At 45.8% G+C, this 14,274-nt stretch overlaps 1 protein-coding gene across 1 annotated transcript in view; it reads left to right on the forward strand.

The window, feature by feature from the left end:
* The first annotated feature begins 4,465 nt into the window (after window positions 1-4,465).
* The window catches only part of PLPP3 (phospholipid phosphatase 3), a 77,153-nt gene continuing 67,344 nt past the window's right edge, over window positions 4,466-14,274 (forward strand). Inside the window, exon 1 of the mRNA XM_074221343.1 lies at window positions 4,466-4,751. Within this exon, the coding sequence (XP_074077444.1) occupies window positions 4,613-4,751 (139 nt within the window). The 5' untranslated portion in view covers window positions 4,466-4,612. The remainder of the gene's footprint in view (window positions 4,752-14,274) is intronic.

Genomic DNA, 14,274 nt, shown 5'->3' on the forward strand with positions numbered 1-14,274 from the left:
TAGTTGCAACTCAGATGCTGGTACTTCCAATCTCTAAATCTTGGGGAGATTTTGTCAAAATTTTATTATGTGGAATAATGTAGCCTGCATTATAATTAGAAACCAATCTCATTATTAAAGATTTGCTTGCCACCTGAAAAATATTAAGTTACTTTTTCTTAAAAAAGAACTATTTAATTGATTTGCCTTCATTGAGCATGTACCTATTTTCCTTTCCTCTTGCACACCCCTCACAGGCACCTATACTCACACACATGCTGCCAAATGGCCCATTTGGTCTGAGAACAGATCAGCTTCTATTAACAGCAGCTTTTGAACTATGGGGAATTCCTGTGAAATGTGGCCAAAAAGGAGAACTGTGTACCCACAGTTTGAATTTCAAATCACAGAATGTCAAAGATGGAAGAGACCTCAGAGAAAAATCTAATTTTATAGACAGGGAAACTAAAGCCCCCAGAGATTTAAAAGGTTTCGGTGTTTTTGTTGTCGTTGCATTTACCCAGTCAAACTGCAGATTTCATAGCAAACTCCCAATACTATATAATGATTTTTGTTAGTATTAGCCTGGACATGTGATTTAGGGTGAGGTAACCAGGTGTAATGGAAAGAACACTGACTACTTGAGGACCTGGGTTCAAATTGCTCCTCTGACTCATGCTCTGTGACCCTAGTCAAGTCTTGGTCTTGGTATCCTTAACTATAAAATGAAAGGTTTAAACTCTGTGCCCATTCTCGGAAGTCCCTTCCAGCTCTCAATCTATGATTCATCTTCCTTGAGCATTTCAGAACATATATCTTATCTCACAAAAATGAAATAATCCAAGTAGGCAAATTATGATTAAGACCCATGAATGACAGGTGGTCGTTATTTTTAATCTTTCCAGCCATGCCAGACTCTCCATTATCCCTTTGGGAGTTTCCTTGGACTTATTAGAGGGACTTGTCATTTCCTTCTCTAGCTCATTTTACAGATGAGGAAACTGAGGCAAACAGGACCCAGTGACATACTTCTGTTCACACAGCTACTAAATCCCTGTGGCTAGATTTGAACTTTGGAAGATGAGTCTTTCTGACACTAGGCCCAGATCTCTTTGCACTCTGACACCACCCTACTGCCCCATTCTCCCATTAGTGAGGGTTAATAGAGGAAAATCGTCATTGTGATTACTGACAGGACCTGCTGCTTCAACAGGGATTACTTTGGGCTTGGTTATGTGAGACCATTACTTCAAAATAGCATCTGAGCTCTGACCATTGAGTTCTTGTGTCCTGGCCAAGGCAGCTCATTAAACTGCTAATAATGAGAGAGACAGCAGGATGTGGGGGAAAGGGTATTTTGGGTTAGAAATCCGGGGAGACCTAGGTTCAGATTCTTCAAAGGATCTAGACTAGAGCTTGGGAGAGTGGGAAGGGCACACTGACTTTGACTTCTAAGCACATAGATCCAAACGCTTCGGCATTTAATGTGAGTTACACATCATCTCCTTTTGCCTGGTTCTTTGTTTGGAAAATCAAGGAGGTTAGATGACGTGATCTCTAAGGTCCCTTCATTGAACTTCGTGGTGGGTTGATATCATCCTGAAGTTTACAAAGGTCGAAACTTGAAGGCACCGTGCACAGTACACTTGAAGGCTACTATTTAATTCAATTGAAAAAGCCCAATACCATGTTCCAGGTGCTGAAGGTAGAAGACAAACATAATATTCTTCCTTCCCTCAAAGACTGTCTTCTTCATTGCCTCTTTAATAAAAAAAAATACTGAATTAAAACCTTGCCTTTCTACCTAAGTGACCTTGGACAAGTCACTTCCATTCCCTTGGCCTCAGGTGCCTAATCTGTAAAATAAAGAGTTTGGACCTGACTTCCGTGGTCCCTTTCAGCTTTAATTCTATGATTCCATGATTAACAATACTAACAAAATAACTAGTTTTTGTATACAAATATCTTATTTGTTCATCACCATAACCTTGGGAGGCAGGTGCTAGTCTTATTCCATTTTTTCAGTATAGGAAAGTGAGGCAAATAGACATTAAGTGACTTGCCTAGGATTGGAGAGCTATTAATAAGTATCTGAGGTTGAGTTTAAATATGTCGTTGGGGGGCGGCCCTAGAGTCAGGAGGACCTGAGTTCAAATATGGCCTCAGACACTTAAGAATTACCTAGCTGTGTGGCCTTGGGCAAGTCACTTAACCCCATTGCCTAGCAAAAACCTAAAAAAAAATCTGTCTTTGGACTTCCAGGCTAGCACTCTTATCAACTGAGTCATTTAACTGTCTAAAGTAAAGCTTGAAGAAAAGAAATAAGAGGGAAAAGACTAATCCTTGGGAAAAATTAAGGGGTGGAATCAGGAGAGGTTTAGTGACATCTTCATAGAATCGTCAACAGTTCTAGAGAAGGGAGCTCATTCAGGCTGGGAGGTCTGCTGGGAGAAATGGAGGAAGGTAGGAGATGGGAAGATGGGTGGTAGAAATATCCTCAAAACCAGTGAGACTGAAACCTAAAGGTTTTGAAAGGGGATAAAATAAAAATAGTCTGGAAAGGTTAAAGTATAAAGGGCATCGAATGCCAAGGTAAGTAGGGGTTTTTCTCCTAGGTTCTCTCCACATTCTGAGGCAGGCATGCTTAACTTAGAGTATGATCAACTCAACTGAAAATAGCAAAATGGCAGATCCCGGATTTGAACATGCTGGCTAAAGTCAAGTTAAGGAAAGGGGGAGGCTTGCACATTGTTTGGGGTTGAGGAAGTTGGAGGATCGAATTCAAATTCCGATTTTTTTCCTGTCCTGGCCCCTTTCCTCTTGGCAGCGTGAGGGCCGAGACAAAACACTGGGACAAGCAGTGACTTTATCATGGGAGAGAGAGCAGAATGAGAAGTCCGTTTCTGACAAGGGTCAGTTCGTTCTTTGTCCCGGTCCCCTAGGGACCTGAAACATCGAGGACGTTTAATGAAGCAGGACTCCCTATTTGCTTGAGACGGCTTCAGTCTTAGAAAGATCTGAGTTCGAGTTCTGACCCAAGCACATAACGTCTGGGGATCCCCTACAGGCCCCTCCCACCCCCACTTTTTTTTCCTGTAAAGCTGCAGAGTTGGTGCCCAGTGACATCGGGGGAGGGAATGCTGCCCTCCTCCAGTCCCTGGGTGCGAAGGCACGCCATCTGCTTCCCCCAATTCAAAGTGGCACAAGGCCTTGCCCCCAAGCCGCGTCCTGCCCCCTTGCCTTTGGCCCACTGGGCTGTATTTCTCTGGGCTGACTTCCCTTCACTTGGGTGGACACGCCGTTTCCCCATAGAATGTGAACTCCCGGGGGGGCCAAGGCCGTTTTGTTTTCAGCTGTCTGCCCGGCTCCCGGTGCCCGTCCAGGTACATCGTGGGGCCCCGGAGATGCCAGGCGATTGGCCAGGCACAGGCAAGGACCTGACACTCCTCCGGATCCTCACCCCGCCTTCTCTGCGCGGGATCCCACGAAACAACCCACGGACCAATCACGGCCGCCCCAGGAGCGCTACAAAGTATCCAGGAACCTTCAAAGTCCCGCCTCCTCCGAGCCGCTTTTCCCTGACTTTCTGGGCTGCTTTGCGGCCCCGCCCCCCGCCCCCCCCCAGTGTTGAAAAAATGCCAGTGGAAGCGGTTCGCCCGGTCCGGTGCCCCAGGCTGGGCTGGCGCGCTCGGCCATCCGGGGGGGGGGGTCTCTGGGATCCCAGCCCCCCCCAGGCCGCAGCCCCCCCAGTGGTCCCGGGAGTCCTCCCCGCGCCCCCGGCCGGAGCTGTGTTTGTGTCCTTTCCCGGCCCCGCCCCGCCCCCTCGGCAGGGACGGCTTCGCCTCTCTGAACGCTAGGGGCTCCCGGCTCCCGACCACAGACAACTTTTCCTTGGCCGAGCCCCTTATTTATTTATTTATTTGGGGAGGAGAGGGGGTGGGGGGAAATGTGGCCTCAATTAGCCTACGTCTGGGGCAGCCGAAGGAAGGGGCTGAGCTTGGCCAGTCCCGTCCCAGCCGAGCGAGGAGGTCCGCTTTAAAAAAAGAGAGAGAGAGAGAGAGAGAGAGAGAGGCAGCGAGAGGCAGCAGAGAGAGAGAGAGACAGAGAGACAGAGAGAGAGAGAGAGACAGAGAAAAACAGAGAGAGACAGAGAGAGAGAGAGAGAGAGACAGAGACAGAGAGAGACACAGAGACAGAGGGAGAGAGAGAGAGGAGGGAGGGAGAGGGGGCCGGAGAAGTCGCCGGGGAAATAAAAGTGCCGAGAGGCAGCGAGCGCCGGCAGTGCAGCCCAGGCAGCCTCCGACGCGGCCGCAGCCCCGCAGGGCCCGCCCGACGCCCGGCCCGCGCCCCCAGCTTCCATTCATTAGGGGGCCAGCGGCCGGGAGCGCCTGCCCCGCGCGCACACACGCACGCTCCCGCACGGCTCTGCGATCCGCTCGGAGCCGGGAGGAGAGTTGGGGGCTCGGCTTCCCGGGGCGGGGGAGGGGCTGCGGGCTCGTTTGGGGGGGCTTTCCGGCCGCCTGCCCCTCCTCGCCTCCTGCCAGCTGCAGCCTCGGAGGGCTGCGGAGAAGGCCGGGCGGCCGCGAGCAGCGCAGCGCCGAGCCCGGGCGGAGGCGGCCCGGCAGCGGCCACCATGCAGAACTACAAGTACGACAAGGCGATCCCTCCCGAGAGCAAGAACGGGGGCAGCCCGGCCCTGAACAACAACCCCCGGAAGGGCGGCCGCAAGCGGGTGCTGCTCGTCTGCCTCGACCTCTTCTGCCTGTTCATGGGTGAGCCCCTGCCCCTGCCCCGCCGCCTCGGGGGCGCCCGCGGCCCCTCCGCTGCGGAGGCGGGAGCTCTGCCAGGGGCCGCAGCGGCCCGGGACCGGGAGCCGGGGAGGGGGCCGGGACCTGAACGGGGCGACCTGGAGTCTCCCCCCCCCCCGGACCCGGGCCACTCCCCTCCTCCGCGCCCCTTGCTGGACGCCCCCCCCCCCCCGGAAGAGCCAAGCACATCTTGTGCCCTCCCCCAGCCCGAGTGGCAGCCAGGCGCACCCTCACACCTGGAGCCCAGTTTACCTTTGGGACCTGTGGGCTCCTGTCAGATGGGGGGGCAGTGGCACCCTGATCCGAGGACCGGGGGAGGGCCCGAGCACACTGGTGGGGTGCGGTCCTCACTTTGTAGCTCCTGCCTGGTGCCTCCGTCGGAAGTATGGGAAAGTTGGGAGGGGGCAGGGCAAGAGCGGGAGCTTCTGGAGCCGCGGAGCCCCACCAAGGGGACCCCGGGACCCCAGCCTCCCAGGCTAGGGATTTCCCCTCCTGTTTAGGAGATGAAATGATGGGTGAGATGGGAGCTTGCATGGGGCTCCCTCAGCATCTCCTATACGCTCTGGCGCCCCCCCCCCCAGCCGGGCACCTCGGGATGGCACCAGATCAAGCCTGGGGGCTGCCCTCCACTTGGGGTCCCACTTTAGCTGCCCAGAGCTCCCGATGTCTGTAACTGTGACTGGGGGGTGGCTGGTAAGTTGGAGGTGTAAAAAAAAAAGAGCCTGGCCCCTTTAAGACCATACCGCTCTAGGTGAAATAATGCAAATGAGGCAAGAGAGGTCACTGGAGGTCAGCAAACTTCTCTCCGTCCCCTTGCACTAAATAGCGATTAGGAGTTAAACTGCTGTGTAAAGGACTTGCCTCGGTGGACCCGATCCGGGGCCCCTCTTATTATCTTGCACTACTCGGCCGATTAGCAATTAAATTAAAACCTTAACTTCAGGAAGAAGGAAAAAAGGTCTGCCTGGTTCTGTGGGCTGCAGCCTGGGAAACTGAGTCCTTCCCCCCGGGCAATTCACCACCAGCCTGTTGGGACTGCGTCCTGGGCTCTGGTGTTTACCTGGAAGGGTTGGTTTTGTTTTGGGGGGGAAGAGATAGTGAGAAACTTCAGATCACACCCCCCCACCCCCCTTCCCAGCAAATGAATCCCATGTGGGTGAGACTCCTTGCTGGAAGTGAGCAGAGTACTTTGCAAGCTCTCTGGGAAGGGGGAATCGAGATTGTAAACTTTGTTGTTGTGGAGTCCCTAGGGACAAGCTTGGTGATTTGGGAAAGCCATCGTTTGACAGGTCTCTGTGTTGCTTTCATTGTTTTTCCTCCGCTCCTTGAGCTTGCCATTTTGAAGCATTTTCTAGATTTTTATTAGGGGGGAAACGAGATTTGGGAAAACGCTACCTTTTTGATATGGTTAGGACAGCAGACATTTTGAAAAGAAACCATCGTGGCAAAGCTGAAATAGATAAACAGTAGTTCAGTGTTTTTATCGACTGTTTTTTATCTTAACTTTCAGATACAGTGTTCCCTCTCGCTTAGAACAAGCCATGCCTCGTATCAAAGATAAACAAAAAATAATATGAAAGAGAAGAAAAAAGGATATAGGAAAATCTTTGTGACCTTGGTCCTCGGTTGCCTCCTTTGTAAAATTAAGGACATTAGATCAGGTGGTCTCTGAAGTGTCCTTGAACTCTCGGTGATCCTATGAATTATCTATATGTCAAATATTATATATTTCAAGTACGGAAAAAACAAGATTTCACATTATCAGGGAAAGAAACAAATCATCCTCCATATTGATACAAATCGAATAGCCTCGATACAGATACAAAAAATATATAAAGTAACTTCTATATTGATACAAAATACAAAGTAACTTCCACATCGATACACAATGCATAAAATACAAGCAAAGCATCCTCTCTATTGGTTGCCATATGGATACAAAGTAACCTTTATATCTATACAAAACATTACAAAGTAGCCTCTTTGTTAATTAAAAATATACATAAGTAATTTCTATATGGATGTAAAATATATACAAAATAACAATCTAGGTGGAGGGAGAGGAATGAAATCCAGGGGACAACCTTTGGGTGGAAGTGGCTGGATCCAATGACTGAAGAACAGGTTCTGCTAAATGGTTACCTGTGGGACTTGGAGCAAGTCCGAGCCTCAGTTTCATCATCTGTAAAATGAAGGGGTTGGCCTAGCTTATCATTAGATCTGGTGCTCCTCTGACTTTTTGTCGTCGTCTCACCCAGAATTTTTGGACGGTCCCCCCTTCCAGCTCTCTGACATACTCTGTTCCTTGATCTAGCTACCTTTCTACTTTCCGGACTACCTCTTGTGATCCCTTGTTAGGGGTGCCCCAAGTCATCCTCCCCACACCTGGCTTTGTTTATTTTTGATTTTCTGGTTCCCTCCCCTCCCCTGTTGCATTGTGTGAGGGATCTGCTTTTGCTAATGAGAGATCACACACACCTACCTTTTTGGAGCCCAGCCCCAGGGGTTGGGATTTCGCTGAAAACTGGAACAATAGAGTGGCTTTCTCCAACCCTGAAACTCCTTGTCTCAGGTACCAGAAGCATCCGTGACCCACAAATGACAGGATTACTGCTTATTCTGACAGCTTTGGCATGAAATTCCCCTTCAAAAGGCCTTTGGTGTGATGGGTAAACATCCAATTGAGAAATTCATGCAGGAAAACTCTTAGTCGACTTCCAAAAGAAAAATTAATAACACAAGAGCATGTGATTTTAATATTCCACACGCCACAGTCTTTTGTGGGGTTGGGGGGGGGAGAATGTTTCTTCGCATTTTGCTTAAGCCTGTCAGTTTGATTTAATTTTTTTGTAGGCTATTGATCATATGGTCTGGATTACAGGGCACTAATATATTAAGAAGAGAGACATAGTTTTCTATTTATTTTCCCGCAGGAATATATACTAGTCCAGGAAGCTACATCCCTCCCCGTATCTGGAAAAAAGAAAATAGCTGATGTACTATATAAAAAGTTATATAAATGGAAACCAGGCAACGAGTTTCACTTTTTCATCTACCTTTTGGAATGTTAAATTCTTGGTTAAATTAAAAAAACAAGGGAAAAATAAAAAGCTCACTCTAGCTTGGGGTACAGAGGAATTAGGCTACATGTGTATTTCTGGGTAGGGTAAAGTTAATCATTGCCCACAAAAGGGCTATAGCTTTGCCTAATAAATGCTTTCAAATTAGTTTGGGAGTGTAGCCTTCTCAGGGAGGTTTTGGCTTCCCATCAGTCAACTAACTGGTAATGGGAGTCAATGATATTTAAGAGCCTAGATTGAAAGCTGGAAGGACCTTGGGGATCATCTGGTCCAATTCCTTCCCTTTACCCTGCTATACAGATGAGGAAACTGAGATCCAGGGAAAATAAGTGACTTGCCCAAGGCCACAAGGGCAAAAAAATAGTTGGAGAGGATTCAGATCCAAGGTTCCTGACTCCATCCCTCAAGTTCTCGACTGGAGGCCCCTGCTTTCTGTTTGGCTTAATGCTATATAGTTTAATCAGTCCCCTTTTCTAAATAGTATCTCCTTTAATTTTACCCCAGCCTTGTTAATATATATGTGTAGGAGCATTTTTATCCCCATTTTTCAGATGAAGAAGTTGAGACTTTGAAATGTCTTGGCCAGACATTACTGTGGCAATGGAACAGATTCCCTAGTCTATTTGTGGCCTATAGAACATGAAGGGGAAAGTACCAAGGAAGACAATCAGAGTAAAACTCAACTATTCATAAGGTTGTGGGTTAAAAGATGAAAAAGATCTCAAAAGTCACCGTTATTAAATCGCTATCTGCCTCAGTTTCCTCAGTTGTCAACTGGGATAATAAAAAGCAGCTGCCTCCCAGAGTTTTGGGTAATGATCAATTGAGAACAGGTACTTAATAAATTCTTTCACAGATAGAGAAACTGAGTCTCAGAGAGTCTCAGAGAGATTGTAACTTACCAGGAGGCACCCAGTGGAGTCAGAATTCCCATTTAGGTCTGACATCCATCTTGAAATAGAAACTCATTCATCTCCTTTGTTCATTTTCAGAAAAGTTCCTTTGGTTCCCTGGGGCGCTCATAGACTCAATGACCCTATTGGGGATGATGCTCTACGGAGCAGTTGGTAAAGATGGGGAAAATTCAAGGAAGCAGGTGTCCACTCAGAAAATCATAGCCTTGTGTTTCCTGTCAGCCAGAACCTTAATTAAACAAGGTCCTCTATTGTGCTGATGTGTAGGCACCCAGGGACAAGGTCAGCTCGGGGAAAGGTATTGGATTCCCACTGATTGGGAAAGTTGGGTTGACCCCCAGACCGTTGCTAGAACACTGACATTTCCTTGACTCTGTTGCAAGAATGCATTGAATCAGTTGCCCAGGATCAGTTAGTTTTCTCTTTTAATCAATATCCAGATGTGCAATTTTAGAATTGGTGCTGCACCCAGAATACATAAGAACAATTGGAGAATTAATTTTAAACACAACTTTAACTCAGTTCAAAGTAAAACTTTCAAATGAGACAAGAAACAATGGGTGGAAATGGATTGAGCTTTCCCTCCTGAAATAGTTAATGGGACTGAAAGCCAGAGGATCCAAGCACCAATAAAATGTGTCAGTTCAAAGAGTCTCTAATGACTTGGAAGAATATTTAAGCCTAGAACACAGATTAATAGCACTAGAAAGTATTTTTGAACCTAGAATACACAGTCACACAGTGTTAGAGCTGGGAGGGAACTTCGAACATGGAATGTCAGACCTGGAAAGGTCTTTAGAATAGAGAATGTGATGTCCTATTTGGGAGGAGCTTAGAACCTGGATTATCAGGGCTAGAAAGGACTATAGAACAGAGAATATCAGAAATAGGAACTCAAAACAGAATTGTCAGAGCCAGGAGGGAGTTTAGAACAGTGAATACGAAATCGTGAGTGTAGAATGCTAGAATATTTGTAGTCCATTCCTTTTTCAGTAGAGTCTGACTCTTCATGACCCCATTATTTGGAATCTTTCTTGACAGGGATGTTGGAGGGGCTTGCCATTTCCTTCTGATCATTTTACAGATGAGCAAACTGAGGAAAAGAGGGTGAAATTACTTGTCCAGATTTTCATAGCTAGGAAGCGTCTGAGGTCAGATTTGAACTTAGTAAGTGTGGTACCATCTAGCTTCTCTAATGTTAGTGTGTATGTGTGTGTGTGTGTGTGTCCACACACACACACACATACACACACAAATCCCTGCTGCTCAGAAGTGCATTAATCCAACTCTCATTTTACAGACTAGGATAAAGGAGACCCAGAATGAAGAGGAGGAATTGACTTAAAATCATACATTGGCATGGTTGGGAGTAGAACTCAAGTCTCTTGATCCCTGATTTAGCTTCATCTTCTTGCCTAAGTGCTTTTGGGAAATCTTGCCAATTCTATCACCAGTGTCTTTTCCCTTCCTTGGTATTTCACCAGAATCTACTGGTTGTGACTCTGCCAAGGATTAACTGTGCAGTTCTGCCCAGGTGACTTACCTTCTCTGGGTTCCAACTTTTTCCATCTTTAAAACAAGGCAATCGCATTATATGTCAACCAATTCACTTCCAATACCAACATTCTGTGGGACTTAGGACTTCCAGAAGCGGCTCTGTGTACATTCCTTAATTCAATACATGAGGTATATTTTTTTAAGAAACAGCATAACAAGAAAAGAGATTTATCTTTCACCATAGTCTAGCTTTTTAAAAGCAGAGGAAGAAATCTATACTTGCGCAGTTCCTGAATCATCCTGGCTGTTTAATCTAGTGTTGAGGCTTTGTGCTGGGAGCAGTCTTTTTTTTTTTGTACTTAATAGTATTTTATTTTTTTCCAGTTACATGTGAAGATAGTTTTCAACATTCACTTTTGTAAGAGTTTGAGTTTCAAATTTTTCTCCCTCTTTCCCTTTCTTCCCCCTTCCCTCAAGATAGCAAGCAGTCCGAGGGAGGTTACAGATCTGAACAATCATGTTAAACTTATTTCCACATTAGTCATATTGTGAAAGAAGAATCAGAACAGAAGGGGAAAATCTGAGAAAAGAAAACAAAAAACAAAGTGAAATAGTATGCCTGGAGCTGCATTCAGATTCCATAGCTCTTTCTTCAAATGTGGATAGCATTTTTTCATCATGAGTCTATTGGAATTGTCTTGGATCATGGTATCTGAGAAGAGCTCAATCTGTTATAGCTGATCATTGCACAATATTGGAGTCACTGTGTACTGTGTTCTTCTAATTATAAGTGTTCTTAATTGTGCTAAATTGAAGAAAAGGTCGAGGGGTACTGAATTCGGAGTCTTCCTTATCCGGAGAGGGCAGGGAATGGTTCTTTTTTTATTTATCTAATATTGGCATTTATTGGGTACTTAATAGATACGTTTGATTGCTTGGTGAATAGAATTTGTTAGGAAGAAGGGCTAGGAAATAAATGCTTCTCGACAACATTTTGAAGTCTATTAAAATAGACTTGCTGTTGGAAGGGAATCCGATTCATACTTGAAGGATGAATCTCCCCAACAAGTGGTCATCTAGCATTCACTTGAATACTCCTTTTGACAGAGAACTTATTATCTCTCCTAATAACTCATTCCATTATTCTCAAATTAATCTCTAAGAAGATTTTCCATCTTGATGTCAGAGCGGAGAGGGACCTTATGAAAGGAGAATGGTCAAAGCTAGGAGACACCATTGAGATAGATAATGAATTCCAACCTCCTCATTTTATAGATGGGAAGACTGAGGCCTAGGGAAAGAATTGTTTGGTAGTTTGGTGTCACAAAAATAAAAAAAAAGATAATGACAAAAATTAGCTCCCTGAGCTCCAAGACCACAATTGCCCCAAGTTAGAAGGGAGCATTAATGAAGAAGACTGACCAGAAGATGGTATACTGAATATAGCACTGGCCTTGGAGTCAGTAGGATGGAAGTTCAAATCCAGCCTCAGACACATAATATTCACTGGATGTGAATGTGACTGTGGGCAAGTCACTTAATCCTGATTACCTCCCTTCCAGGGCCATTTCCAGTCTTCCTGATTCCTATCTGGCCTCTGATCCCAGATGGCTCTGGAGGAGAAAGTGAGGCTGGTGACTTAGCACAGCCCCCCTCACTCAAATCTAATTCTTGTGTATTTGTCATGGCATCACCCCCCCAATGTTGTTGTCTTCTTCAAGAATGAAGGAGAAATTAGTATTATTGTTATTATTATTATTATTATTATTACTGAGGTAATGAATATCCTCCTGGCATCGTTCTCAGGTATAAAAGGTGAGAGACAGCACCGGCCCTGGAGTCAGGAGGACCTGGGTTCAAATCTGGTCTCAGACAATAATTACCTAGCTGTGTGGCCTTGGGCAAGCCACTTAACCCCATTTGCCTTGCAAAAACTAAAAAAAAAAAGGTGAGAGATAATACTTTCAACTCAGTTAACTCCAAATAAAACATTCTAGAAATATGGCCTACATAATTTTGAGGAAAGACATTCAGGCTGGGAGTATGGATCAACCAGCTGGGTCTTTTGGTTGACTGTTTTATGACTGCAGAGAATACAGGTGCCATCTTTTGAGTTTCAGTTTCCTTATACAGAAAACAAAGAGGCTGAACCTGATGCCTCTTATTGCTGCTCTTGTTTCTGGTATTTTATATTTTAAAACCCCTCCCAGATTTGACATTCCATGTTCTAAGCACCTTCCTAGTCCTAACATTCTCTGTTTTCAGGCCTCTCCCCGTTCTCATAGTCTAGGTTCTCAGTTTCCCCAGTCCTAACATTCTCTGTTTTCAGGCCTCTCCCAGTTCTCATAGTCCAGGTTCTCAGTTTCCCCAGTCCTAACATTCTCTGTTTTCAGGCCTCTCCCAGTTCTCATAGTCTAGGTTCTCAGTTTCCCCAGTCCTAACATTCTCTATTTTCAGGCCTCTCCCAGTTCTCATAGTCTAGGTTCTCAGTTCCCCCAGTCCTAACATTCTCTGTTTTAAGGCTCTTCTCAATTCTGACGTTCCATTCTCAGGCCCTTGTCTAGTCAGATATTCTGTCTCCTACTCCCTGTCCTTATGTTCTGTTTTCTGCATTCACTGTAATATCCCATATTCTAACATCCTAATGTTTCTTCCCATATCTATGGTTCTTGTTCCAACGGTTAAGGACATTTTCTAGCACAGAAGTTCTATGAATTGTTGGAAATGTGAGAAATGGATTCTCCTTAGCTGTAGGTGGTCAGCTTTCTGGATATGAGGACATTGTTCAAAGCTCCCCCCCTTCCTTTCTCTATCATCAGGTTAGCTGGTAATCCCCGCTTAGTTTCTTAGACAGCTGTGAAACCACAGTACCCATCCCCCACTTCCACTTCCCCTTCCCCTTCCCCTTCAGTGGCTGACCCTGCTCCTGATTCTATCTTCCCTAACTTTCTCTTATTCTCAGTCTTGGGAAGTCACCATGAGGGGGGGGGGGGCCTGTTCCTTGAGGGAACAAGTCTTGAGCCTCCTACTGTCTTTGCCTTTTTCAAGTTTAGTTCTTATGGAAAAAAAAATATCAAATCTTAGGTGGGGGGCCAGGAAGGTATGGGTTCAAATCTCACTCCTGGGACTCCATTCTCTTAGACAAAAGCCTGAATGGACATCAAACTTCCTTTTACAGAAGAGGAAGGTGGGAAGGTTTAAAGGAAAGAAAGTGAATAGATCAGGCTCACTCAGGCAGTAGTGAGGAGAGACAGCAATTAGAAGCTAGGTTTCATTACTACAAGTAGAGGGTTCTTTTTATCCATGGCTCAGATGGTTCCATTCCTTCCAGGCTACCAAATTTCTCCTTTGGAGGCTGACTGCCCTTTGTAAGAGCCCAGCCTTCATTGGGATTTAAATTTGAGCTAAGACTCCCCTTCCCCCCATCTTACATATGAAAAAACCGAGGTCTAATACTGTTGACATCAACTTCCCAAAGTTCCTGGATTTGAAGTTAGTTCTTCCCAGAATTTTCCCACTATCCCTTCAAAGGGAACCGATTTCATTGCCCTATTTGTTCTCAGGTATAAAACATTAATGTAAGAAGGAACCTTAGAATAGGCAATGCTACATCCCTGACTTAGAATATAGAATGTTTGGGGTGACTAGATGGCTCAGTGGATAGAGCGCCGGCCCTGGAGTCAGGAGGACCTGAGCTCAAATCCAGCCTCAGACACTTCATAATGACCTAGCCGGGTGGCCTTGGGCAAGTCACTTAACTCCACTGCCTTGCAAAAACTTTTAAAAAAAAGAATGTAGACTGTTTGAACTGAGGAAATTCTTCAGGTATGGTATGTTAGAAATAGGAGGAATCTTGGAGCACAGACTCAGAATTTAGAGCGTCTCTGCCGGAAGGGCCCTTCAAACAAAGACACAATGAGATCATCAGGTAGCAGAGTTCTTAACCTAAGGTTTGTGGGTTTAGTTTTGTAATCTTTTGATAAATACATTTAATAT

The sequence above is a fragment of the Macrotis lagotis genome, chromosome 2, assembly GCF_037893015.1.
Source record: "Macrotis lagotis isolate mMagLag1 chromosome 2, bilby.v1.9.chrom.fasta, whole genome shotgun sequence".
NCBI classification, from domain to species: Eukaryota; Metazoa; Chordata; class Mammalia; order Peramelemorphia; family Peramelidae; genus Macrotis; species Macrotis lagotis.